The sequence below is a fragment of the Limanda limanda genome, chromosome 6, assembly GCF_963576545.1.
Source record: "Limanda limanda chromosome 6, fLimLim1.1, whole genome shotgun sequence".
Taxonomy (NCBI): Eukaryota; Metazoa; Chordata; class Actinopteri; order Pleuronectiformes; family Pleuronectidae; genus Limanda; species Limanda limanda.
The window spans coordinates 15,460,406-15,488,018 of record NC_083641.1 but is presented as its reverse complement, the minus strand read 5'-3'; the positions used below and the strand labels follow the sequence as shown (position 1 = coordinate 15,488,018).

Sequence of the window (27,613 nt, the reverse complement as noted above, 5' to 3'; positions counted from 1 at the left end):
CACAGTGGAGCCGTGGGAGCGAGCAGATGTGAGCCGGAGGACCGGAGGACAACACGCTGCAGCACAGACGGACAACCCGCGATCCCGCGAATATGTGGCAACCAGCGACGGACCGATTGCAGGTAAGAGAAGTGTGTGTGTCTGTGTGTGTCTGTGTGGTTGTGTGTGTGTGTGTGTGAGAGACGTGTATTGTCTACTGAGCTCCACACTCACACACTGTGCATGGCTGCAGCCCGGAGACACCTCCGTCTCTCGCTCGTCTTTCTTCTGGAATCTGTCGCTGTGTCCTCGGCGCCTCGGTTCGATCTGCCCCCCCAGCTGCATTTGAACGCACCTTCTCACGTTACGCAAGCACCGTGGGCACCGTGCAACAATGTGCACCCCCCCCGCCTGTCCCCCCCCCGTGACCATCCGCCGCTGGAGGTTTTTTCTCCAAATGTCCAGTAGATCCAGATGTGAACTGGATGTTCGTGGCCCACAGGCCTTCTCCCCATCCGACACTGGACCTTCCCACCAACCTGAGTGCAACTGGAGGCCTCCTCCTCCTCTTCTTCCGTTGTCACTCTTTACTTCTCCCCCACGTTGCCACATCAGGATGCTCTCCCTCCATTAACCTTGCATGGAATCACATTTTTTCAGTAACCTGTTAAGAAATGGACACACACACACACACACACACATACACACACACACACACACACACACACACACACACCATCGTTAATGACACGTAGTTTGATATCCAGGGGCAAGCCGCGCAACGAGCCTGGCTTCACGTCTCCTGCACGCGTAATGCTCTCCAGATGTTCGGCCTCTGGACTGCCTGCCAAGTGAACTTGCACAATCCCCCCCCCCCTGCCCAGGCGTCAAGAAGATGGAATCACGAAGTATTATTATAACCGAGAGAGGGAGTCCCGGTGTGTCCTCCAGTGTGGTGTTAGGGGCCGATGTAAAGACATTTACTTACACCCTCAACCAGCATGGTCCGTTATAAATTGGCCTATAACTGGTTATGACCAAGAGCCATGCTTTATTTGTCTCCTAGCAACTTCAAGAGCTATCACTCAAGTACCAAGGTTCTAGAACTTGTAATCGAGCTGCTGTTGGTTATGGGTTGGGGTTAAGCCATTGGTTAGGGTTTGGTTTATATCATGGTTTAGGGTTCGGATTAGACCATGGGTAAGGGTTCGGATTAGACCATGGGTTGGGGTTGGGGTTAGTACTTGGGTTAGGTGCTAGTTAGTGTTACATTGTCTTGATGAGTCCCTCTGCCTCGTCCGTCATCTGGCCAGCTGAAATAGGGAGTCAAAGACAAAGGGCAGATATCTAACTCAACACAGTTAACATCTATCTCACTTATTCCCCTGGCTTGTTGTTTATCTATTAATCTGCATAAAACAGCCACATGGACAGCCATGTGGTTTAAATCCGTACAGAACAGAACAGAAACTCACAGCTGCTTCAAACCTATTTGGAAAGTCTGTCCAAATAGGTTCACTAGTTATCCTGTGTTCCTTCACTGGACATTGGTGATATTGTTGCAGTATTCAGGTAACTACTTGCACACATTACAGCTCCATAAGAGTGTTGGGTATTTAAGGAGTAAGTGCACATGTTGTTGTATTCAGTCTAATCTCTGGGATCATATCTGACTGAAAGCCATCATCAGTTAGTGTGCAGTCCTGTTTATGAATCCCTCAAAACTTTATAAACTTCATGTTAGCAACTGTAAACTTGCCAAACCTTGAATATCATGTGTTAGCATTACACGGATTTCTCGAGACCTCTGCCAAAGGGCAAGATAAGAACCTTCCAAATTAGCATATAGTTGCTCTATGAGATTCAAAAGAATAGATCTTTTGTTTGTTATGTATGTAAAACTTGGAAGGTCCGAGGTTTTCTTTAAAGGGGATATTCCACCATGAAGAAGAGTTTGGTAGAGTTCAGGAGTGCAACTCTGTCCGAAAACTGTTGGAGGGTCTTTCAAGAAAAAATAACCCTGATGATGTTACCATGCGTTTATGTCATATAGGACTCTCACACTTGCAAATAGCGTTCATGTCCACATCCCAATTCTAATGACTACTGGGAAAGTCAGAATTATTTAAAAACTCTGGTCTATCTGACTTTGTGTTTCCTAACTCAAAGTAGCTGGAAATTGAGCCGAGGTTCCTAATGTCAACCAAAGATTGCTGTTAAATAGGGGTGTGACAGTGACTGCATCACAGCAGTTACACTATGGGACGCCTACCACGGAATTGAGCTCATCACTGCCATTTTTTGCGTTTTCTGGTGGAAGTTACAGGAGGGTATATGGTTTGTTTGTGTTGGTGTAACACAATGTATGAGCCGAGCCTGGTCTTAGGGGGTAGTAGTATATGCTGACAGTGCTAGAGTGGTGAGTCACAGCTACCAGACATTCCAGAACTGCGGTATTACGGTGAACTGCCCTATTGTTAACCCCAAACGTCATGGACATTGTGTTTTATCGTCAGTGCACTGTGACCCTCTCTTGACCAACTCTTATCTTGAGTTGAGTTGTTGAGTTGTATGCTGGGACATGTAGGATCTTGCTTTATGGAGGTGCGATACTAAATGTATGAAAGGGAAAAAGTAGATTTGTATGTTAAAAGAATTATTTCTGTTGGTAACCAACACTTGGCTCACATCGGTGTAGCTCCTGGAGAACAGCTGTGGCCCAAAAACGGATAAGGAGCTTGGCATGTTTCTGCTGTACCCTGCAAAACTGAATGATGAACCACTGAATGGCAGTGTTTAACTTGATGGATGACTTGGTATTAGCAACATGTACCCAGGCTACAATAGAAAGCATGAATAGGTCCACATGGACTGCCAGGATCTTTTGGATGAGTGAAAAAAGGTTCCAGTTTAAAATAATCTGTTAAAAAAAGGACAACCATTCAAGTGGTCATTAAACAATATAGTCACCTGGCCATTTCCTGCTTAGTAACCATGACAACCATCCTTTCAGCTTGTATCCTTTGCCTCTTCTGATTCCGGAACGGTGGTGTTTTCTGTAGCTGAATCCGTGAGGTGGCTGATGTAGAATTTACTCTTGTATATTATGTGTTGTGTTTTGTTGTTTTCATTCACTATGGCACCCGTCCACACTTGTGCTGTCCTCTGTTGCCATAGCAACACCTGATGTCTTGCTGCATTTGTGTCTCACACTCGGTAAGAGGAGGATGGGGGTTGACGGAGGCGGTGGGGGGGGGGGGAGGAAATACAGGTCATGGTGTTGGGAGTTACGCAGTACGGGTGGAAAACTGCTTTTACACTGAAAATTAAGAGGTTCTGGAACCAAACTGTGCTGTGATGTGTCGGTGATTCATTTAGCCTCTTCTCCTTTTTTCTCTCTCCTTTGTCCGTCCTTTGTGTCTATTTCTCCATCCATCCTACATCTCGCTGACCATATCCCTCCGTCAATTTTAAGAGGCCACTTTAGTTTAACGGCAAATTGCACAATATGCGGTGATCTGCACACAAAATCACACACGCATATGCAAGTTTACTTCCTTTTTGAATATCCCTAGGGCTAACTTGTATTCTTTTCCTGCTGTCAGCAGCTCTTTCTTTAGCAATGGTTTCCACTTTTGATGCTTTAATGTGTTGTGGACACTGACAAACACGGCTGGGCGACTGTGACAGTGCAGAAATAGCTGACTGAGGTCAAACAGTCAAAACCAGACCCATCTTCGTCTTGTTTCTGTGGGCCATCTCTGCCTTACTTTATTTGTTTCTATGTCTGTCTGTCTCTGTCTGTCTGAGGTGGCTCTCAGCCTCAGCTATGCTGTTGAGACTGTGGCCTCGGTGGTAAAAGGAAATCACGGCAGACCAGCACAATATTGTTCATGTGCACCCTAGAACCTTCACACCAGGATCACTACCGTGCAGACTCTAGCTACAAATGACCTCAAAAGCGCAAGATGGTGCCACTCGTATCTGGAAAAAGTATTGCATATTATGAACATACTGCACTATGATCTGTCTGACAGTGGATTAATAATGGTACACATGTAAATGGACCATTCTTTCTGACATAGTGGACCATGTTTTGTCATTCGTAGATCCCTTTTCGCATCCCTTGAATACGTGTAGACAATTTAAGAAGTTGTGGTGGGTTCATTGTTTACGTCAAAGAGACTGCCAGACAGAGATGGCTGCCCCCATGCTGAGGTTTGGATACTTTAATACCCACTTTGCCCTACAGAATAAAACCAACCAATCATAACATATGATCATCGACCTTCTCCCTCCTACATGCCCGAACGCTCCAATCACAGTTAAGGTAAAAAGAAAAAACAGGTTTTTGCTTTGCATGGGGACCTCCCACAGTCTCCCCAGCCCATTCAGGCATATTTCCTCTCGTAAACTGTGCCAGGACCAGAAGGGGTGGTTGTAAACGCATAGAGGGACAGCCGAGGAAGTCACACTGTTCAGTCTGTCACCACACAGGGAACTGGAGGGGGAATCCTACTTCTGGCTTTAGGAAGTAATTGAAACCACATGCAGGACCAACCTCCTCCTGCTCCACCTGTGGACCACAGCTTTTACTCCCTCAGTATATACAGAAAGAAGAATATGTTGGTGTACGACTAGGTACAAACAAGGGCAGAATAGAAAAATGACGCATGTTTTTTTCGTCTGAAAGTAAAGTCATTGTTTGGAAAGACTTGTTTTGTTGATTGAACAAGATCGTCTGATATGTAACTCAAACATTTTTGCTGTCTACTCACTGGCCAATGGCACCACTGAAGAAATAACTCATTCTACGGTCTCCCACTGACGGAATATTTATATGCGGGCTTGGTGATGCTGCTTTTATTTCTGTTGTTTTAAAGGTACCCTGTGGAGTTTTTGGCCACAAGTAGCTCAATTGGGTAATGTTTATATGACTTTATTCCCCTCTGGCTAGTGGCTTGTGAGTTCACTCATGGATGCATGAGATAAACATTCCTGCCAGTGGTTTCTTAATATGCTGCTGAACAACAGGTGGCAATAACAGACCAACGTTCGTAGAAATACACCACCAGAGGGAAGACGTCTCCTAGCAAGCAACAATGCGAACAATGCAGGTTTATTTAATTTTTTTATATTGGCTTTACAAATATTTCCTGAGGAAGAAAAAAAATGCTTTCAATGTGTTTGTGGGACCTCAAGCATACACACAATTATTCTCGGTGTGTAAAACTAGATCTAAACTGTAGGAATGCTACACTATGGAAATCTTACCACCAGGTAAAACACTGGTGCTACTGATTACTCCAGACGTTTTACAAGAAATGACCTGTGTCAGCTCAGTATCTGTAGAGTGCTTATGCTTTGATCTTTAACGTTAGATTTCCCTGTTGGCAGCCTTTCTCTTGTGTCACATTTGAAGGCATGTAGATTAGAAGCGTTCCCTTCAGATATTGCCACCATCATCAGAGAAAGTTTGCAGATTCCCTCAGTCGTTACAGTTCGAACATTAACTTTTACCCTCATCTTCGAATGTGTGTTTGAAGTTTGGTTAAAAAAAGTGGAACGGTGGAACCATTGGGCAAGTCCTGTAATGGTGGGTGTCTGAACACCATCGTTAACTGAAAACTCCAAAGGGCACCTTTAAGTTTTGCAAGTGGTTGGGTGGGCTCTCGATGCTCTTTCTTCTTTAGCTGTGTATTACTGTCAAAAGAAGGATTATCTAATATACCACCGACCACATCGTGATATTTTGCTCTTTTTTAAAGCTCTATCACACACTAATTGTCATGGTTGGTCGTCTGACCACATTGACCAACCATAGTGTGGTTGTGGGGAGAGAGGGATTTCAGTTGTCGAGCCCAGGGTGGTGGTGGTGATACAGAAGTTGATGCATAAACCCAACATTTGTACCGACCACAAAGCAGTTGTATTTGTTCAGCTAGTGGTGATTTACTTATTCCCTACAGTTTTGTGGTTCTATTCTTATCACCATATATCACAATACCTTTTCTGTCAACATGGAAATTAAATGATTCTGATTTTGGAACAAGTCTGGCTCCCATATCAGGCTGGTGATTCTCTTTTGGAAATGACAAGATGAGATGTAGAACAGATGAGCAGATAACAAACAGATTTCCTACTGTCCTACTCCCTGCCAGCACCCAACAGACCTACAACATCTGGTTTGGAGCTCTGCAAAGTCTTTCATCTAGTGTGTCTGGGTTGCAGAATGCAGATGTTGCTCAGGCAGGTTAAAATATAGTTGAGAAACGGTTTTCGTCTTGAGGTCTGCAAGCTCCCAACAAATCTCACTTAACCATGTTTTGAGCTTTTAGGATAAACCAGTAGCCATTGACGTTTCCAAGGGGTGTATACTTTATTATTTCATTTTCAGACATAGAACATCTGCCCATATTACATCTGCTGGCTTCTGAAATTTTTTTTTTTCATCTGTTTTGTACAGTTTTGCCATGATAAAACCCCCATAATGCCTATTTTGCGTGTGTTGGTAGGTGTGGCAGAGGTCTGTTTCTACCCTGCTATGCAGTGCATGAGATTGACCTGAGAACTTCTGTCCTGTAAGAATGCTCCCTCAGGGGGATAGAAGTTTGACTTGCCATCTGTGACCTGTTAAGCTCATCACTGCGGGAGGCAAACTGCAAAAGACAATCTGCAAATGGCTCTCGTCTAGATTTCTCATGCACGTGATTGCGCACAAGAAGGGTTTTTCCCGGATTTGCATGCTTATAAATAAACAGTTCACGAATATTTACACCTAGATCCAAAGTATTTCAAATATTGTGCGATGTTTGTAGTTTTTTAATGCAGGCCCTGAGAAAAACTGAAATGTTATAAAACTCACAATGTTCGAGCTTTGGCAGTATAAGGCCTGAACTTTTTTCCTCCATAAATAAAGATGAATTACATGGACACTGGCAGCAGTGCATCAGTATTGATGTTTTTAGATGCTGCTAAATATGTACAACTATGTTGTTTTGACAGGGAATGTCATAATTTGTTTCCAAAATAGCAAATGCTCTGATCTGGTTTAGGACAAGTTGGAATATGGAAAGAGTGGCACTAACAACCTTTAAATGATGAGATGGAATGAAAGTGCATGTGAATTCAAAAACACATAGAGAAGTGAAAGTACATGTTTTATTCTGTGTAGCCCAGCTTCTTCATAATATTGACTGTTGTGATGGAAATTTGACCTGGTGAGACTTCTGCAATAAAAAGATTATAGAATCATAGTTTTTTAAGTATATTTTATTCCTTGCGAGGAAGGTCAGACAATTCTACAGCATAGGAAGAGCATTCTGCAGAGGGGATGACAAAGAATCAGTTGCAGGCGTGTGCTTTTTATGCAGATGCAGTGAAGAGATGTGTGTGTATGAAGAGTTGAACTACGTGTGTGTGTGTGTGTGTGTGTGTGTGTGTGTGTGTGTGTGTGTGTGTGTGTGTGTGTGTGTGTGTGTGTGTGTGTGTGTGTGTGTGTGTGTGTGTGTGTGTGTGTGTGTGTGTGTGTGTGTGTGTGTGTGTGTGTGAACTGAGTGAATAGTAAAATCCCAGGAGATAAGACACAGACACATGCTGAAGGCCTCCTGGCCGAGCCAAACCCTGACACAGGTTGAAGGCCTCTTCGAGGTCTTGGTGGGGGAGACGAGCACAGTCTCAGATTTGTGGCCGTGATGTCATCTTGGCAGTTACACAAACAAATAGTATGCATAAGCAGAGATAATACAGAGTGTGGTGTAACGGTAAAATGTTCCATTACACTGTAGAATGAAAACTCATCTGTCTGTTAGGGTTAGTCCTTTTTTAAGGTCACTTCAAATCCATCAAACTGGGGATCCACTCATGTGTGGACTCTGGAGACCCCCCCTCAGGTCCTTCTGTGACACTTGTCAGTTGCTAGGATGAACCAGCTGTTGCCAAACACCTGAGTTATAGTTACACTGAAAGCTCTGTAGCTGTTCAGTAGATCAACAAATATTTGAATTACAACCAGTTAAATATTCAACATGTAGAAGCTTAAACTTAAGTCAAACATCAGCTTGTTGCTTCGTACCGATGGAGATCAGACCCCTTAGTGTTGATCTACAAACAGTATTGTTTTTTTATAATCCTTGTGAGGAACATTGGTTTTCTTATGACTGAAGTCATTGTTTAGCATTTAGATGGTAATTGCAGACACAACCTTTGTCTTGTAACCAGCTCAGACATGGTCTAGCCCACAGCAGCCTCACGGTGGAGACAGAAAACCTGCCCGGGTTCAAGTTGTAGTCAGAAATAGAATCAATAACAGCAGTAACTTGATGAGGAGACTGTTGGGGATTGAGAAATAAAAACATTAAAAATTCAGTGAAAATATTATGAATAGAATTCCAGCTTTACTCCACGAGCGGCCATCCGCTCAGGCTTTTGCTCCTGGTGGGGGGTGGAGGAGTCGGGGAGCCCACCACAGGTCTCCAAACACCCCCCTGCCCCCGCCCCCTAAACTCCGTACTGGGGCCAGCCGCAGGAATGTGAGCCGCTGTCAGGAAGCTGTAAAGTGCTGACGCGGAGGTCAGAAAGCGTTTACACACATGTGGCTTTACTTTCACAACTCCATTTTACTTTTTCGCTGAATTTCTCTTTCATCTGCAGATTTTTTTTTCTTGCCTTGTCTGCCTTTCATGCCCCCCTTTCTCTAAATTATTGTTAGGATTAAATTAGTCATATTAGTCATGCTACATAACATGTCAGTGGTTTACACATATGATGAACACAATACCCTGGCAAACAGGATCCATAATTTTTTTTGGTGAGGACAAAGATAAGAACACATTTTCAAAACAATGATTACATTAACAGAGTCAAAGTATAATTATTATTATTGTCATTATTACTAGGATGATGGTAATGAAATGAAAGGCTATTATTTTTCTGATATATTTTGCAGAGCAAAGCATTATAATGTAGATTCTAGATGTAGTGGAGTTGGATTTAGAAACTGGACACCTGACTTGTGTTGTGTAGTTGATTGAGGATGGTCTGCTTGGCGTCACTGAACCAACAGAACAGCGAAGATTGATGATCAGCTGTATTGGCAGGATTCACAGTCTTCATCTTCTGAATATGTTGACCATCTGTTCTGTAAGAAAAGGACATCGTGCACGTCCAACATGGAAAAACTGTTTCGAAGCACCAGATAAGACAAAGTGAAATAGTGAATGGGAGCATTTGTAAAAGTAATCTGTACTTGCAGAGGAACGCCACATTAATGTATTTATTCATTATTATTATTTTAATTACACATTTCTACTACAGCATTGTGTGAAAAGCATTTTATTCTTGTCAAAACCACCTTGCTTCTGCATGGAGTTGTAAAGCCAGTTAAGACAAGATATGTGGTCCTTCCTTGTTGCAGGTAGAAAGGGCTCCATTTGAAAAAGGTCCTCCAGTGAATGCAACCCATCCTTGGGATATTGTTAGAGTCGTGGTTGTGAGTCGTGGTCGTGGTGGTGCATTATAGTTTGTCTGTCTGTCTTCACAGGATGGCAATGTTGACCTGTCAGATAGATCCTCTGACCTTGGTTCCATCAGAAGGTTGAGGTCTTAGTTACCTCAGCCAAGAGGGTTATGTTTTCTCCCCTATTGTTGTTTGTTTATTATTGTATTTTTGTCAGCAGGATAACGCAAAAACTGCTAAACAAATTTGGTGGAAGGATGGGACGTGGGCCAAGAAAGAACCCATACAATTTGGGTATTTCTCGTGTTTTGAGTGACATTTTCACCGATTTCCCACAGAATAATTGATGGATCTTAATGGAAAGAGGCATATTTCAGGGATGGATAATTTATTTTGTGTATTTTGGTGCAGATCCAAATAAAAAATCTGGATCTAGTGAATTCAAACCTGGTTTCATTAGAGGAGTTTTGGGGCATGTTCAGAGTTATACGCTCTAATGAGTGTCATCCGAGATTTTTTACTTGCATTTCTCTTAAAAGTTTGGGATGAATTACTATGAAATTTGGTTCCCACATAACGAATTCTAATGACTTAAGTGATTCCAGGTCTTTTCCTCTAGCACCACTGTGAAGATGACATTTGTACTTTGTTGCTTAAATGGATTGCCGTAAAATTTACCACACACATTTAGATCTGCATCAGGGTAAATTGTTATCACTTTAATGATCCTGATTTTTCATCTATCGTCAAAATTTGTTTGCAATACTTTGCTTCATGACCAAAAGTTCATGCTCGCTACTCTTGTGTTGACAGAGGCAGCGAGCGCAGTTCTCCCTCCTCCTGCTCCCAACATTCCCCTTTCTGCAGAATAAACCTCTTGCACCATCTCACTTACAGCCTTCATCCCCATTTTTCACCACTGAGATGTGTATTCTTGGTATTCATATATGTATGTTAAAGGTTAAACCTATGCTTATACACACTTATGATGGACAAAAGCACTAAGATAACAGTGTGTGGGGGGGTTGCAATTTTGAAGACTCCATCAGTGTTGACCACAGACAGTAAAGATGGACGACGTGTCTCCACTTCCTCCCACTAACCATACGTGAAGCCAAAATATCTCAGATACCAAAACTTCAATCTTGCGCATTTGGAGCCAGAGTCTGTGAAGAAGTGATCAGGGGATAGAGTTGTGGTGTCGATGTCCCGCCATTATAAGCTCTAGACCAATCACAAGTCAGAAAGAGCTGTTAATCCTGATGTTTTGAGTTCTATTGATCTAGGTTACTTATAGGTACAGTTAGTTATATATCAAATAACTCAAAATATAGTTATATATCAAATAACTAACTAAACCAAGCAAACCACCATGGGGCAAACAAGATGCTTTGCCTTCAGTATTGGGGAGCATTTGTCATCCATCTTTATATACAGTCAATGGTGTTGACAAGGAAATTCTAAATATTGAATCATAGGCATAAAGTTGCCTGCAACTGATTTTATTTCTTCTTACAGCAGTGTTTCAGTCTCTTCTTTCTTTCTTTCTTCCTCAGCACTTCCAGACCATGCTGAAAACAAAGTTGAATGTGCTGACGCTGAGGAAGGAGCCGTTGCCTACGGTGATCTTTCATGAGCCCGAGGCCATTGAGCTGTGCTCCACCACGCCGCTCACAAAGAGCAGGACCCATACTGGATTCAAGGTAGGATCACATGGGTCTCATAATCCCCCAAATCCAGCCCCGTGCCTGAACAGTAAACCTATAATAGCATTAATACAATCATAATCCAACTGTTTTTCCTTTTTCTTTTTGGACACCCAAGTTAGATTCGCTGCCACGTGCTACTCCACCAACACACTTTTTTGAAGTACACACTTGTATGTGTGTGTGTGTGTGTGTGTGTGCTCTGGCATGGATGCGTTTGTTTTCCTCCCTGGCTCTGCCGAGTGTCAGATGTAGCATTTGAACCAATGAGCCGTTGGACTCGCAGTCTTTTCTCTTTTCTCAAAACAGAAAACAAACACGACTACAGATTAAAATAGCAGCAACGTTCTGTTATACACACAACACTCCCCCACCATGTCACTGAGTGCGTCTTTGTGTCTTCGCCTGCCTTATGCCACAGCATTGTAACAATAACAAATAAAGTGAGATGACTGTGGTCACAGAGGAGACAACTTCAAATGGCTGTTTGGGTACGAGGATTTCGTTTTTTGTACTTGGAATGTTGTGTTTGGTCAGTTACGCTTTACTGTTAACAAGCATGTCGGAAAAGGAGTTTAAGGTTTTTCAACTTATCCTTAAATAAACAAAACATTTCATAGCTAGTTACCCAAAACACAGACAAAAAGTCATTCCCCCTATGACATAATTGCCAAGAAACACACACATGGAACACACAGTCCCCACGTTTATTGGATCAGTTTACAGAAGAGCTAACAGAAACACACCCAGACGTATGCTGTAGAGATATTTATATGCATATATGTGTTGGAAAACAAAAATGTTCTAAGAAAGCCAAGAGGCCAAAAGTGCTGAGTTCTCATCAGCAGCACTTCCCAAAAACTCCAGAGGCTCAAATGAAAACATGAAGTGAAAGTGAGTAAGGCAGCCTTTATTGGTAGAGCAGAGAAGTTTGGTCTGTGGTACACATTCAGACATGGAGACACGTATGTTATCCAGCAGGGTTTTCATTGGCTCACAAGTAGTGATGTTGTGATACAGCTACCAGCAACAGAAAGGCCTCCTATGCTGCTGAAAATGCGCATATGCCAGTATGCAAGTCTATTTACTGATCAGATACCACGTCTTTGAAGTGAATTGGTTTCACACAGTTAAAACTGTAATTGTCCTTCTTCAAAAATCTGTTTTTCTTCTTTGCCAGCAGTGCAGCGCCTCTGGCAAGTTATGTTGTAGAGCAGTGAATATGTTATTTCCAGTAATGTAGCATTAGCCCGAGCTAACGGACGTGTCAGTAATTTGGTCATATTTCGTGCTGGAAAGTCCCAGAAGTAGAGCGAGAACTTGATAATAAATGAAGTTCTATGGCATTAATTCTCTTCTTCAGAGGGTTTAACCTGAGCCAGCCCAAACAACAATGACGGAAATCAACACTTCGATGTTTGGTATCGGCCCAAAGTCCAGGTTTCGGAATCTGTATTGAGAAGGAAAAATGGTACCGCAACATCTCTACTCATAAGTAAATCAAAGTGGGAGAAATTGCCCCCATACATACACACACACACACGCATACGTACGCACGCACGCATGCACGCACACACACACACACACACAATTTAGCAAAGATGTTTTAACAGAAATCTATACTAAGGTCAGTGAGCTTATGTCCGGTCTCAAGCTACCGACTCATCAGTATCCCCATGTTCAGTGTGTCATACTTGGTTTCTGGTTATATGCTCTTTTTGTGTGACACATTTAAACTTAAGATCTAAACTTAACAGTTTAATGATTCACATTTCTAGTGTAAGGCAACAGAGATATGCAGCAGCATCTCGTATTATCCGTCTGGCTATCGCTACTGTGTTAAGATAAATATTGATGTATTGCCACGGTGAACACTGCACATAGATGAACTTGGTTTCCTCACTGTCTAGTGTGAATTCCACCCTCCGCTCTCTGCCTGCTCCTCACTCTGCGCCGGCTGCTCTTTCCAGCATTGCCGCAAATGCCAAAGCCATGTTGCCATGGATACCACTACAGCTATTCAGTAGAATACCAGCCACACGCACCAAAAAATCCATTTCCCTCATCTGTCTGCGACCTCCTCATTTACAATTCTGTCTGCCTCGCCGCATGCATTTGTTGGCCTGTGTATTCTATCTTGTGTAACTCACTGTCTGAGTCACTACCTGCCTGTCTGCATATCTGTCTGACCACCTGCCCCAGCACCTCTGCTTCCACCATCAGACCTCAAAGAGACATTATTTTCTTTTCATGGGAGAAATTTCATGGTAAAAAACTTAGGAAACAGTGGTCTCATATTGCCTTTCTCTCCCCTTTCGTGATTGGCCTTTATATAGTGCAATATGATCCAATATATTATCCTCATGGTCTAGATTCCCCGTCTTTCATTTCTCACCCGTCTCCCTCATTCTGCTTTCTCCCAGCCCCCAGGTGTTGTCCCAGTTTGCAGGCAGGCAGGAAGGCTGTCCGAGGGCCGCTGAGCCCCTGCCAAAGCTAACAGCTAGCAAAGGATGAAAGGCTGCCTCTCATTGCCCTGCCTGGCCTGCTGCTGTCAAAGTGGTCCACTTCACGTCCATTGAGAAAAGATAGTCAATGCTCTTTAGAGCCGTGCCAGCTCCACAGTCGTATGCAGTGACATTATTATTATTTTGGAGACTGATGAAAATACAACTCAGCGGCTTACCGGTGACTTTGTTGTGGATGAAGTAAATATTTTTTCTTCATTTTCAAAGGGTAAAAAATGAAGAATTACCAACACATTCACACTTAGGAATGAACAGTTAGGTTAGTGGTTGTATTCACCTTTAACTCTCTGCTCTTGTCTCTTCAGAGTCCTGTTTTCATTATTTTCGGGCGTCACTAGTTAAATTAGGCTTATAAAAAGTAAATAAAAATGGTAGACTGTTGGTCTGCAACCTGTACAGTGACCAGCAGAGGATGCCTCCAATGGTTTAAAAATGGAGCCCATTTCTATCGTAGCCTGAGAAAATATCTCCACTTCTATCTCAATTTATAACGTCAGTATTTCCCTAAGAGGTTTATGATCTTAATCGTAGCTTCTTCAATACAGCATGATGTTCATTATATAAACGATGGTCCCATTCAGAGTAAAATAGCATATAAAAGAGGATATGCATTAGGGCGTGGATACCGTGTGATTGACAGCTAGTACTGTCCAATGAACTCTGAGTCACACAAGATGGCCCAACCAAAATACCAAACTCAAGGCTTCAAAGTGGCAGTTCACAAACCGAGGGGGGATGTCATGATGGCTTGTTACCATGGATACAAAGTTGAAACTCCTCTGTCAAAATTCTGCTAAAAGGTCATATTTGTGATTCAATTGTTGAGGGTAGAGCTATCGTGATAACCCTTTCATTTCTAAAGCAAAATTGCAAAAACATACTCACTGCTATGCCCAGAGTAAAATGAAAAAACGTCAGCCCTGTCTTGCGATATGCTTGACAAGTATTGAAAGTATTTCCTCAAAAAAAGGTATAGAAATATAAAAACTTTGAATTGGTATCTGAATGCATATTGATTATGATGCAATCTAAATATTTGCTGTTAGTGTTTTGGCATTAGGTCCTCACTCAGAGAGGGAAAGAAGCTCGAGATGTAGAAAGAAACGGCCAGAGATTTGACTTTAAGCTGTGACTGGCAGAGATTAAACTAAGTACTGTCGCCAGAATGGGACTAATAGGCCTTTGAAAGATGGTACAGTAGAAAAGCATTGCTTGTAGTCAAGTCCATGATGGCTGAATTCCATTTTGCTGCTTCAGTGTCAGGCTCCTGGTGCTGGGCTGGGCTGGCTCACCTGTCACCCTGTCGTGACTTTACTGGGACACCTAAATAGGGCTCAGCCATTGCTAATGTTATCAGTAGCATGTGTGCTCTTACTGCTATGACAAGTCAAAATGTCTGCATATCGTCAGTTACAGTCCAAGCTCGTCTGGCTCTGTTTCTGCTGCTGCTTGGCACAATTTCTCTCATGTACAGTTGAACCAAACCAGCGACAGAGCGTGATTCTCCTGCACTGACGTCATTCACACTCGCAGCGCAGGGCAGGCTGGTCCTACCATGTCTTTATCTTATCTGTCAGGCAGAGAGGCTTTTTGTCCCTCTCTAATTGGTATGCTGATGTCAGTTAGTGTGCTATGCGTACCGCCACTTCTCTGGCGAACAGAGAACAGAACGCACAGTGATGACATTTATATGATAAGTAACCTCCAGGGTGAGATGACCGGTGCTCCCAGTTCCCTGCTAAATGTGAATGTCTGTGCTTGAGTCTGAGGGCAGCCTTTTTTCACATCAGGGTTTTTGGACATTAGCTTGCTTTGTCATCTGTAATAGTGTTCAACATTTTCCAGGTTGTGTCTTCCCAGCTTGAGTAGTTACCGCAATTTTCTTCTCGGACCACATAGCTAATGGGAGCAGCAGACAAGGGTCAGTGTGACCACACTTAGGACAATACTCCTCTGAAATAGAAAAATGTATAAAATGCAAAGTGAGTTTCCTGCTCCCTATCTGTTTACCGTTGCAGAATATTTGTGAGCATCAGTCCAGGGTCACAGTGAATACAAGGACAGATGTGTTGTAAGGACTTTTAAATACAATAGCTAGCTTGCATGCTACTGTTCTGTGTCTGTAGTGTAGTTATAATAACCATATGTGCAGAGGGTATTGCTATCTGTATCAGGACTTAACAGAAAGTTTGGAAACAAGACAATTTAATAATTTAGAAAGTTGAGGATTTATGTTGTAAGCATAATTTAAAGAATTGCTGCGCGAATGTGCTAGTATGAAGGTTGAGCGATGTTGAGACATACCAGGGCCAGTGCCTGCTGTGAATTGAATGCTTGTCACGTAAATGTGCTGCGTGAAAGCGGTGCCGTGTTTATAACGAATTCGACCTGCCTGCAGAGGATGGTAAAAACGTTTCTATGATTTAACAGGCCAGAGACATAGGTGAAATGGCTCCAGGTGGTCAGTCTGATTGTGACAGATGGGTCAATGTGTTTGTGTAGGAGAGGAATGGTCGAGTAAATGGTCTGTATTCATGTAGAGCTTTTCTAGTCTCAATGACAAAACATTTTACGGTACAGCTTTGCTATTCACCCATTCAGGCACACATTCATGCAGTGCATTTATGTGTAGTACTTTCTCTATCACACCTCACTCACAAACTATCAGCACACGGAATGGGGCAGACTGAGGTTGACCCACTGACCCTCTGGTCTGTGGACGACCCACTCCACCTTCTGACAGCTGAGAAGAGTGGCATGAGGGCAAATACCACTGCAAACTGTTCGACCAAGAAGCGAAGGTGTAAAAACAATAGAGTTACAGACTTTTTTATGTTGTGTAAAAAATTTATGAATATATTATGAAAGTGTGATGGAACCAGTTAGACTGGTGCCCTGTCACAGGGCCCCTACGGTGCTTTCATTTTGTTTAACTTAAACTTCACTTTGACAGGGCTCCCAGGGTGCAACCTTCTTTTTTTTGTAGGTTCAAATCTTCCCAGTACCACTAAAATGTTCTCTGTTTACTTATGTGTGACAAGAATCACGATGGCCTGATAAACATAGAATGTCTCTGGTGGGAGTATGAGCCATAAGCTGTGGCGCTGCTGTAACATATGTACAGTGTTACACAAAACCTTCTCTGTGCAAAAATCTGGACGGGATAAACCCCAGTGTGCTCTGTGGGCTGATCCTGATGTACCCAGTACAGGAGGATTTGACTAAACACCATTTGTTACAGCATCAAATAGTGTATTTAAAGTAGTACTTGCAATGCGAATGTTTGTGGGACAGGAATTAAAAATAAACTGACTCCAGTGTCTCAAGAGCGAAGATCTCAGAGCAATTTATGACCATCGTTGAAATATGGAGAATTTTAACCTATAGTGGGCTGTATGGACAAGGCTGTGAGGGGTGAAAAAGCTTCTTTCATTTACACTGAGGTGCTCCTGTCTTGACTTACATTGCAACACTCGAACTCTGTTTTGCGCATTAACACACACACACACACACACACACACACACACACACACACACACACACACACACACACAGCACCTTCTTCTCACTGCGCAGAACAAACAAGCAAATACTCACAGAACGTTCAGAAAAAAAGCCCTCATCCATCTTTGCATGCCGTGGCAAGCGGAGCCAGCTGTACTTTGCTGATTCAATAAGTTTAGAGGAATGTTAACAACCTCCTCAGGAATGCTGCGTTCCCAAGCAGTGGATTTCCAGTCATGTTGGGGGATCCAGACGCAGGGGCCTACTGAGGGAGAGCGCCTGGGTAACCGTTGTGTTCAACAGCGGGACACTTGTGTTTTAACGTTAGAACATGCTGTAGCATTTTTGTGTGTGACTCAGTAACTGTCTTTATCCCAATTTCATGGAACTGACTTCAAGCTGAAATTCATTACAGATACTGTGAATATCAGGTAATAAAAATAGAATGAATATTGACCGAGACACCATATGTGCTTGGTGAGTAATATAAACTTGTCAGTGCTTAAGGGATTAATATTGTGTAATGTTGGTCTAAAAAATAAGTTTTAAATCACATTTACAAATGTTCAGATAATGAATATACACCGATTGGCTACAGCATTACAACTGGTTACCTGTTTTAATGAGGAGGGGGAATATGCCAATCCCGTCCTAATCTTTTGAATATTAGCTGAATCACAAGTCTCACAAAGGATAAGTATCACCATTGCCGACCCACGAGGTTCTGATTAAAATTTTGAAATATATTCAGGTTTGGGCCAGGTTTGGTTGACTTTTTTTTTATACTGCATGTGCTTTTTATCAGGGAAAACATTAGGTTGGTTTATGGATAGAAATAGCAGTGTACCCCTCTGGATAGGGTCAGGCTAGGTGAGCTCTTCTCTCAGGCTCTGACTGGTTTGGATAGAAGTATTAGTTCGAGCCACACTCAACTGCCATGGACAAATCTGATATTTGAGGTAAAAACAAAAACAATCACAGTGTTTAATCATCTCGCGCTAGTAAGAAAACAATACAAAGTTTGGATGGAGAGATCTTCGATATCACTGAGAGACAGACTGTGTTTTTGTCTGCAGCTTAAGAGAAGCTGTTGTCCTTGGATCGGTGTCTGGGAAATTGCCTAATGCTGAAACGACAAGTTCCAGAAGTGTTGCTAACTGTTTGTACCTTCACATCACAGTGTGTTCCCAGACTGCTTCTGATCCAATGGGACCAAACTGCTTTCCTTGTTCTGCTCTCAGCCCCTCTTTCCTGTCATTTCAGCCCCTTTCTTCTTCTTCTTCTCTATCTACGTTGCCAAAGCTCCTCCGCAGGGACAGGTATCTCTTCACTGATTCCTCCAAGTCTCTCTCTTCCTCCTCCTCCTCCTCCCCTTTTTCCCATACCTCCTTTCTTCTGCTGATAGCTGAACCAGCTGTGGCCCGAGCAGCCACAGCAGCTGCCCTAGCTCTACACCTCTTATACACATGCATGCCTGTGAGGTTACACGCACACACAGAGACAGACACACAGACGGTGTGTGCTGTGCGTGAGTGGACCAGGATGTTACTGTCTTTCCCCCCCCCTGGTTTGCTTGCTGGGCTGCGGATGTTTTTTTTCTGTTTCCCTCTGTGTATCCCTCACTTTCTTCAGTGTTCCTTTGCATTAAACTTCCTTTTTATCAGCTTCTCTGCCTATTTTTCACATCTGTTTACCGCAGGAAGTTTCTCTCTCTGTCCGTCTGTTTCTCCTTCGTTCGTTGCATAATTGCGGTTTATCAGGCATTGTTGAGTTTTCATCCTGTGAATCATCAGAAAATGTTAAATGTTAAAGTCTGTCCGCCTCATTCATCATCAAACTCAGACCGGATTGAAGCTGGCATGTGGTGGTGGCAGAGTGACTGTGTTGGCATGCATGTACTGCAGCATGGTTGCAATGACTCAAGTCCTTTGCAGTGTTACAAACACGCAGATAAAGGACTTAATGAGGCATTTGCACAACCTGTCTGATTATTATCATACATGTGTCTTCGAACAATATTCAGATTCATGATCTAATGTGTTTCCAGCCAGACATAGAAGTTGGTGGATATTTTGCAGGGCTACAGATGCACTCATTGAAGAATTGGTGGAAAATTACAATACAACCATAATGCAGGAAAGTTTTCAAAATCCGATTAATAAGTATCAGGGACATTTGCGTCTGAGTTTTAACACTAATTTCAGGGACAGCTGTATTTCTCAGGATGTGGGTTGAGATTTTTCTGGAGTTGTGGATTTTTCCCTTTTACGTATAAAAAGATTTGTACCACTCTTGTACCTGTACTGTAAATCTGAAGCTCCATTTGCAGCTGATTAGCTGAGCTTAGCATTAAGACTGGATAACTGCTCACCTGGCTCCTCAAGCTTGCACTTTTAACGATCACTATTTAAGAGGATAAATAAAACTGCTGATTTTGTACGAATAGGGAAGTGTAAAATCATTGCAGCTTAAAAGAGCAGCTTCCGATAAGTTGGATTTGTTTTGTATCTGGTCCCTGTTGGTCAGTCTTTAGGCTAAGCAAACCAGCTGCTTGCTGATGCTCCTTATGTAAGTAAATCCTCTCGTACCAACTTAAACTTTACTGTTAACTTCTTTTAACTTTCCTTAAGGCTATAAACTGTAGCAATCTGACGACTTCAGCTGTCTTTTCTGTGCCGTGCGACCTTCTCCTTGCAGGTCTGGCGGCTCATCGAGAGTCTCCCAATCGAGGAGTTAGAAAGAATAGAAAATGACAATAACCTCCATAAACCAAGAGTCAGTAATGGTGGCCACATGTCTCGTCACACATGCTAGTGTTTAACCACACTCCTCCCCCCCATCTCAGTGTCACAAACACTCTCACTCCATTTCATTGTTTTTCTCTCTCTGCTATGAAACAGGTACACAAACACATTTAGTTTAGGAATCCAGTGGGTACTTCACATCTTACCTTGGCATATTGAACATTTAAGTTTCCCAACACAGTTTTTTCCTCTTTCTCCCTCCAGCTTGTATGTCTGTCTATTTTTCTGTCAGTGTAGAATTCCATCTTTGCAGCCCCCGAAGGCCTTAGCTCCTGTAACTCATCCTTATTTCTGTCTCTGTATTGCTTCATGTAATTCAATCAATATTTTCAGTTTGACGGTATGGAACTGTTACCATTTAGCCTCGGAGGGGGGTACACAACAGTAGAGGGAATTTGAGGTTAGAGGAGAGGGGGTAAAAGAGAGAAGGGAGAGTGAGATGGAAAGAAGGGACGACAAAAGACGAGAAGAGTTTAGGACAAATAGGAGAAACACATGGAAAGTTGAATCAACTGGGACGTCTCTGCAGATCTCTAAAATGATTTAAGGTTGGCTGTCTGAGACTGAGACGACTGGTGAGCAGGCTGCCAGAGCACAGGACAGCAGATGTGTTCTGGTCTGGGACCGAGTTGATTTGATGTATACATTTTGTGCATAGTTTTAAAATAAATAATAAAAACCCTAGAATGTATATAAAGATAGTCAGCATGTTTCTTCTTCCCACTCGTCAGAGATGCCAAAATATCCAAGATATAAATGCTGCCTTCTTGCGCCGAAGATATCACTTGGAGCCAAAGTCTGTGCAGTAGTGATCAGGGGACGGAGCCACAGTACCGAGTCCGTCTCAGCCGTCGATCATGAGGTTTCACATTGTTTTTATAGCATCTAATAACTAGCTACAACCAATCTTCGCAGAAAAATGAGCACTTGGACATACAGCAGTGTGAAGAGAGCTACCTAAAATGTCAGAAACCATCTTTTAGAAAAGTTTATGTCAGGTGTAGGCCTGCTTTGACTTACAGTTTGTTCCATGTTTCATCCACCAACATGGAGGAGGCAAAAGATTTACAGCCCATGCTACAGCCAGCCACCAGGGGGCAATCTACCTGCTTTGGCTTCACATTTGGCTAACTGTCATGTTTTCCATCTTTTACGTACAGTCTATGGACAGAAAGTTTTATTTCTCTTCCAACCTGAATCATGTTTCTTTCTGTTTCTTTTCCATCTGCAGAATTTTACGATCATTTGAGTCAGTGTTTGTCTCTTCATTGTTCCAATCCATGATTTGTACATTTGGAAACTGTTCCGATGCGCTCACACACTCACTCACACAGGCACTCACTCACAGCTGTGGCTGTTATAAGTCACCCACTAACTTGTCTCGGATCCACCTCTGCAATTTCCTCCCAGACACTCAAACTGTGCACAGATCCAGCTCATGCTGTTGTTTTGTGGCCTTGTATTTAATTCAGCTGGTGTCAGATGTTAGATTTGTGCTTTTAATTTCAATGTGATCACATCTCACTGGCTTCTTTCAGTCTGAAAAATTATAATTTTCCGAAGAGTTTGCCCACAAAACAAAACTCGACGAAGTACGGTGGAGCTGATGCTCTGCTGCGCCTCTTTCTGTTATTCTATCAGAGGTTGTGGTTTCAAGTCTGAACCTTATTTTTAACGAGGAAGAACTTTTCACAAGGAAATACCAAAGCACATTCTCAACTCTTTTTGAGTTCCAATAATATAGATTGTAACCTGTTCACATTTTTTGTCAATCCATTGCCATGCTTCAAGAGGCAAACCTTATAAACTCCAGATTCACTTTCACATTTAGTGAACATAAATGAACAAACTCAACTTGCCTTCTACATTAGCTGAATTCACCTACAGACCACATTCTAGTACCAGGTGTAAATGGGCTCAGTGTCATCTTAAGCCTCAAGGAAAAAAGTCAGTAAAGTTAAAACTGTCGATTCATGCACTGCAATGCCCCCAAAATTCTGAATTATGAGCACAGCTTTGTAGGCAGCATTTTTCTATCTCTATCTGTCCTCCATCTTTCTGCTCAAGCAATGTAACAATTTCCTCTTCAGCTGCATGTTTGCTTTGGACTTAAAAGAAACAAAGTCTAATGTTGCTCTGTCTGGTGACCTCCTCACCTCACACAGTCCTCACTTATCTCTGCTGCTGCACACACACACACACACACACACACACAAACACACTGTGTTCTAGTTTATCTAATTTGTATTCATCAGTTCTTATATGATAAAAGCTACTCAGACAGAAACATTTAGCCAAAACAGGTCAAACTTGTAGGAATTTTAAACTTTTTTCCAGAAAGAAAGAACGGAAAGAATTTGCTGCTCTGATAATCTTGTGAGTTATGTTGTTGTTGCTGGACTTCACTCCTGGGCTAATACCAATGAAGGTTATGGTTTTCTTGACGGTGCTTATTTATTTTTCATTTTCTCCGTCCTAAACCCTTGTTCTAGGTCCGAGGTCCTACCCGGACTTTTAACCTAAAAATCATTGAGAATTGTCAAATTTGAGGCCTCTATCCTTTATGGCACAAAGTTAGCAACCCTGATAACTTAATGACCAATTGCATGCATAGTTTATACAAACACTGGGATGCCAATAACATTTGGGAATTCTGAAAGCATTCCATCAAACAAAAGCAAAGTTGGGCTAAAGAATTAATTCTTGTCATTCAGGCTGAATAGCAGGTCACTGCAACTCTTCACTTTGCCACCATTATTTATCCAGGCACAAACATCATTTTATAACATGACAGCAGAACAGAGACAGTAAAGCTGACATGAGAGAAGACGTTGGCCGACTCCCAGCTCCTGTAAGGAAATGAAACCTGGCAAAGCATTCATCCTTAGTTCAGCTAGGAAGTGAGCAATCAGTAGAAACAATCACAGATTAAACAAGTAACTCAATATCAAAATAGGAGTATCAGAGAAAAGAAGTCCATAATGACTCTCTCCATGTCTTCTGACATACTAACAGCACACTGAATGGCTGAAGATCTTGGCTCAGTCTTTAGATTTGTTGGCTGACTGAGTGACTGACCGCCTTTTGGCTATGAGACGGTGTCGGTGTGGTTGACTATAGAAAACTGCCTCTCCTCCACGCTGCTCCTGCAGACCTGAGGTAGTCAGCTGTATGATGGATCCGGAGCGAAGGCACTATGTCCCACCCTGTGGTCACCACTAATGGAAACCATGTTTGAGGAGGCAGCTGCTTTACTGCCTGGCTCTTTGGATCACTGTTGCCTATAGGAAACCCTCCTGGGCCAAGTCGTACAAGGCTATTGTTTGTGTATATGTGGATAGTGGATACAGTTCACCCCCAATCAGTCTTGTAGCTGTTATGACAACGTTTAGGAAAAACACAATACACATTTTAATTCACCTGATTTTCCCATGGAATATGATATATCACTGTTCCTGGTCAAGTTCACACAATTTTGAGTATTAATGTTCAATTGCTTCATTGCCCAGAGTTAAGACATGTCTCTGGTGGTGGCATTACATTTGTTGCTATGAATATTTTCTAAGTATTTGTAAATTATTTTTCACAAATTATCACTTTAAAGAACAATCTTTTAACAGACTGTTCTTCTACATAAAAATGTTCACTTGCTTCCTCTTCCTTTTGTTGCTGCTCCATTTCTCTATTATTTTAATTTTCTGATATTTTAAGACTCTTCCAATTCTTTCACATGTGTTTGTATATAAAATAAACTGTTGTTGGCATCAGAGAAGTTTGGGGTTTTTAAAGAAATTTGACAAGTTGCTACATTTTACTCAAGATATCAGTGCCTGCGTTACACGCCTTAATCCTATATGCTACAGTATATCTATCCTACACATGACTAATTGCTTGTCTACCCGAGAGGCTGGTGCCTGGCTGGCTGTTCTACATGCTCACTCTGAAAGATCCCATTCAGTCAAAATCAAAGCAGAGAATGAGGGCAGGTTGAATTGAAGGGTGCAGTTAGATGATGGGATGAATAAAACAGGTCCCAAGCTTCTGCTTTGTCTTTTTCTGGTCCTTTATGTCAGTCGCTCACTCAGTCAGGCTTTATGCTTATCTGTTGATCTACTGGGTGGACTTTTCCCTTATAAGCATCATAAAACCTTGCTTTGAGATAATAGTTCACTTAAATGTCTTAAGGGAATGGTGTTATCGAGACCACATGACTTGATATTGGGCCAATTTGCGTTGGCCGACGAATGCAGGCCACATCTTCTGCAAATGTTCCAGACTGTGATATGATACCAATCTTGCCCTTTAGTATTCACACTTATCATTGCATTCATGTTATCTGCAGCCGTGTGTCAAATGTGTGCGCATGTTGAGCAGCTGTAATGAACTCTTGAGTGTGCAGAGTATTCCCCTGCCCCAGTGTAAACACAGACAGGAGTGAAAACTCTTTGAGCGTTTGACTCCAGCTTTGTTCACTTCTTAACTTTCTCTCTCTCTCTCCCTCATCTCTTATCCCTCTCCATCTAGTCAGTGTATCACTCTCCTGGTATGCAGTGTCATTACTATGGAATTCTATGATCCTTGTTGCAACCACAGCTTCTCTTTGGGAAATATCGCACACACACACACACACAGCTTTCGGCGTTGCAAAGTAACCATTCTCTGAACACCCCCGGTTTGTGAGGTTTAATAAGATGTACATTGAATATTCTCAGTACTTTTTATCGAGCAGTGTTTTTTATTATTTCAAACTGCTGGCAGTGATTTTAAATGGTAATGATTTAAATTGTGTTGCAACCAAATTGCAGTAACTGGTGACCACTTCTTTAAATATAAAAAAAACAACATCCAGGATCCAAGACATATCAGTCCGCTGTTATTTCGTCCTTGCAGTTTCTGTTCATCTGGTGGAAAAAACTCTCAGAAAATGCTCTGATGAATCTGTTCTCAACTGTATATTTACATCTCTAACATGTTGCACTCTGGGAAAAGTTGAGTCTAATAGTATCTCTGTGTCTCATTTCCTGCAGGTGAACTACCTGGGTAAGGTTACTATCTCGGGGACCCAGTTCCTATCTGGCTGCACAGAGTCAGCAGTGATTGGTCTGGTGGAAAGTCATGGCCTGACTCAGAAGAAGCCGGGCACCAGCTCTCTGCTGGAGATTCGGCCCTTCCAGGTTCGCCTTCACCACCTGGATGACCACAGCGAGGCGTCGGTAACCATGGACACCTACCAGGTGGCCCGCATCGCCTACTGCACAGCCGACCATAGCGTCAGATCCAACGTATTTGCCTGGATCTACAGGGAGATCAACGACGACCTGTCCTTCCAGATGGACTGCCATGCTGTGGAGTGTGAGAGTAAGCTGGAGGCCAAGAAGCTGGCACACTCCATGATGGAGGCTTTTCGCAAGACTTTCCATAGCATGCGCAGTGACGGCCGCATCCACAAGAGCGGCTCATCGGATGACTTTGCCGAGGACTCATCCACCCCCGAAGACACGACCCCGGACGACGGTTGAACAGAAACTTGGCTAAATTCCTGATCTCTCCCCCGTCTTAACAAAGCGACGGGTGACTGGAAGGATGGACAGATTACCTGCTTTTCTCATTCTCCCCTACTATCTCTCTATCAGTTTTCAATCTGGAATCAAATTAACTGACCCTGTGAACCAACACACCCAGGATAATGAAGTAGCTTTTAAATACCGTGAAGGGAAGGTAGATGGAAAAGGAGTTGCAAAAGATCTACATACAGGGCGAGCAAATAGCTGCCACTTTGAATAAAGACCCACAAGGGCCTTTTAAGCACCTCTGTAATCGCCCTCAAGAGATTGACTCAGCAGTTCCTTTTTCAGCCACTGTCGCTCCTGCACCCAGCAGAAACACGGTTTGTGGTTCTTAAGCTTTTTCATCTGAGAAACAACGAAATTTGGTCCCTGTTCTTCTGACCCCAGCTCATTATAAACCTATTGCTACTCTTGCCATGTAGGGACCCAGCAGCACTAGACCAGGGACCTTTTTGGGTCCCAACCCAGAGTTTATGAGACTGTTGGAGCACATAAATTCCTTAAATGTTTAATTATGTGGATCTCTGTCAGAAGGCCTTGGTTAAATAGCAAATGAGGATGTGAAAGAATAGCTCAGCCTTTAAGCACTGCTCCATATCATCACTATAGTACCTTAGTCCAAACCCCCGAAATGATTTGCTGGCATGGCTGTTACTCATGTGGACGACGGAGCCAGAGCTTCTACGTCTGTCTCTGTTTAAAAGGTAGGTGCAGATCCAGAGTATGTTAAAGGTGCTAAATGATTTTACATTTTAGAAGTTCTCTCTAGGCTAAAGTCCTGGACCCGTCTCAGACACGGTAATCATCCACATATGGCTTCTGTTTTAAGTAAACCAAAATTCAGGCTGGAGTTTGCCTGTCGGATTATGTGCCTCACTTTCCTCTCACATTAGTTTGGTCTCTCACCCAGGTCCCTGTGTATGTGTGTGTACGTGTAGGTGTATGTGTGTGTGTGTGAGAGGGACATTTCTTTGTGTGTTTCTGTGTGTAGGTGTAATTGCTTACTTTGGTACTTTGCGTATATGAATGTAACATGTGAGTGTTTGCATCTCTGTGTGTGAAAGATAAAAAGGTAAAGGCAGGAAGATCAGAGGGAGGAGGGACTTCTCATCGTTCCTGAAGCATCCATTTTCGATGCGTACGGAGGTGTTTTGAAATCAGACATGGTACTGTGACCATTGGCCACGTTTTCTTACTTTGATCACGTATGAAATTACAGTACGAGTCTAAATGTGCCTGGTCGCTGAGATCGTAGGACCCCTTCAACAAAATCCCAGCCGTCCAAGGAAACAAGTGGCGCATCCTGGCTTCTGCTGAATGTACGATGGGTCGGACGTGCTGTGAGCACCTCACGCCACCTCCGGTCAATTCAGCCTCCTACGATCTCCTCGCGTCCTCGCAGACTGCCACACGGGGAGAGAACCGAGGATGGGTTTGCTCTGTTGCCCTGTATTGCCTCTCTGAGCGGAGCAAAAACTCGCCACAGCGCCAGACTACTTTCTCCTTTTTCTAACTGGACTGTGTTGAACAGGTGGACGCTATCAATGAAACTGGTCACTGGTCAGTGGTCAGTGACTCGAACAGAATGATCGGACCACTCTGATCAGCACACACTCTCACATTCGCACCCTACATACGACTATACATATGTACACATTGTATTTGAATCTCGCTCAATAAGCTTATGTAAATACAAATGTATCGCTTTCCAAATATTACAGTATAAATGTTGATAGCTATTTTAAATAATAATTAAAAAAAAGATGCTGAGGACATCATGCGGTACAGAAACAGTGTTATACAGCCTACTGTGAATTATAAGTGGAGAGCCTGAATGCTGTGTGTGTGTGTGTGTGTGTGTGTGGAGGAGATTGTATGTGGTGAGGGTTGTGTATGGACAAGAGAGAGGTGTGTGTGGGGGGGATGTTTATAAAGCTCTAGATTACTGTGTCATGTCTGTCTGACAGCTCAGACGCGCTTTAAATGTTCAAAAAAACAATGTTACTTCAGTGTTTTCTATACAGTGTTTGCAAAGATCAAGAAACAATTGCATATAAAGTATTTACCACGA

At 42.7% G+C, this 27,613-nt stretch overlaps 1 protein-coding gene across 1 annotated transcript; it reads left to right on the top strand.

Annotated features, from left to right (window-relative positions):
• On the top strand, positions 1 to 27,613 carry pid1 (phosphotyrosine interaction domain containing 1). Its single transcript, XM_061073216.1, has 3 exons — positions 1 to 122; positions 10,993 to 11,139; positions 25,003 to 27,613. The coding sequence occupies exons 1-3, from the start codon at positions 93 to 95 to the stop codon at positions 25,492 to 25,494; spliced, it is 669 nt and encodes a 222-aa protein (XP_060929199.1). The 5' UTR covers positions 1 to 92; the 3' UTR covers positions 25,495 to 27,613.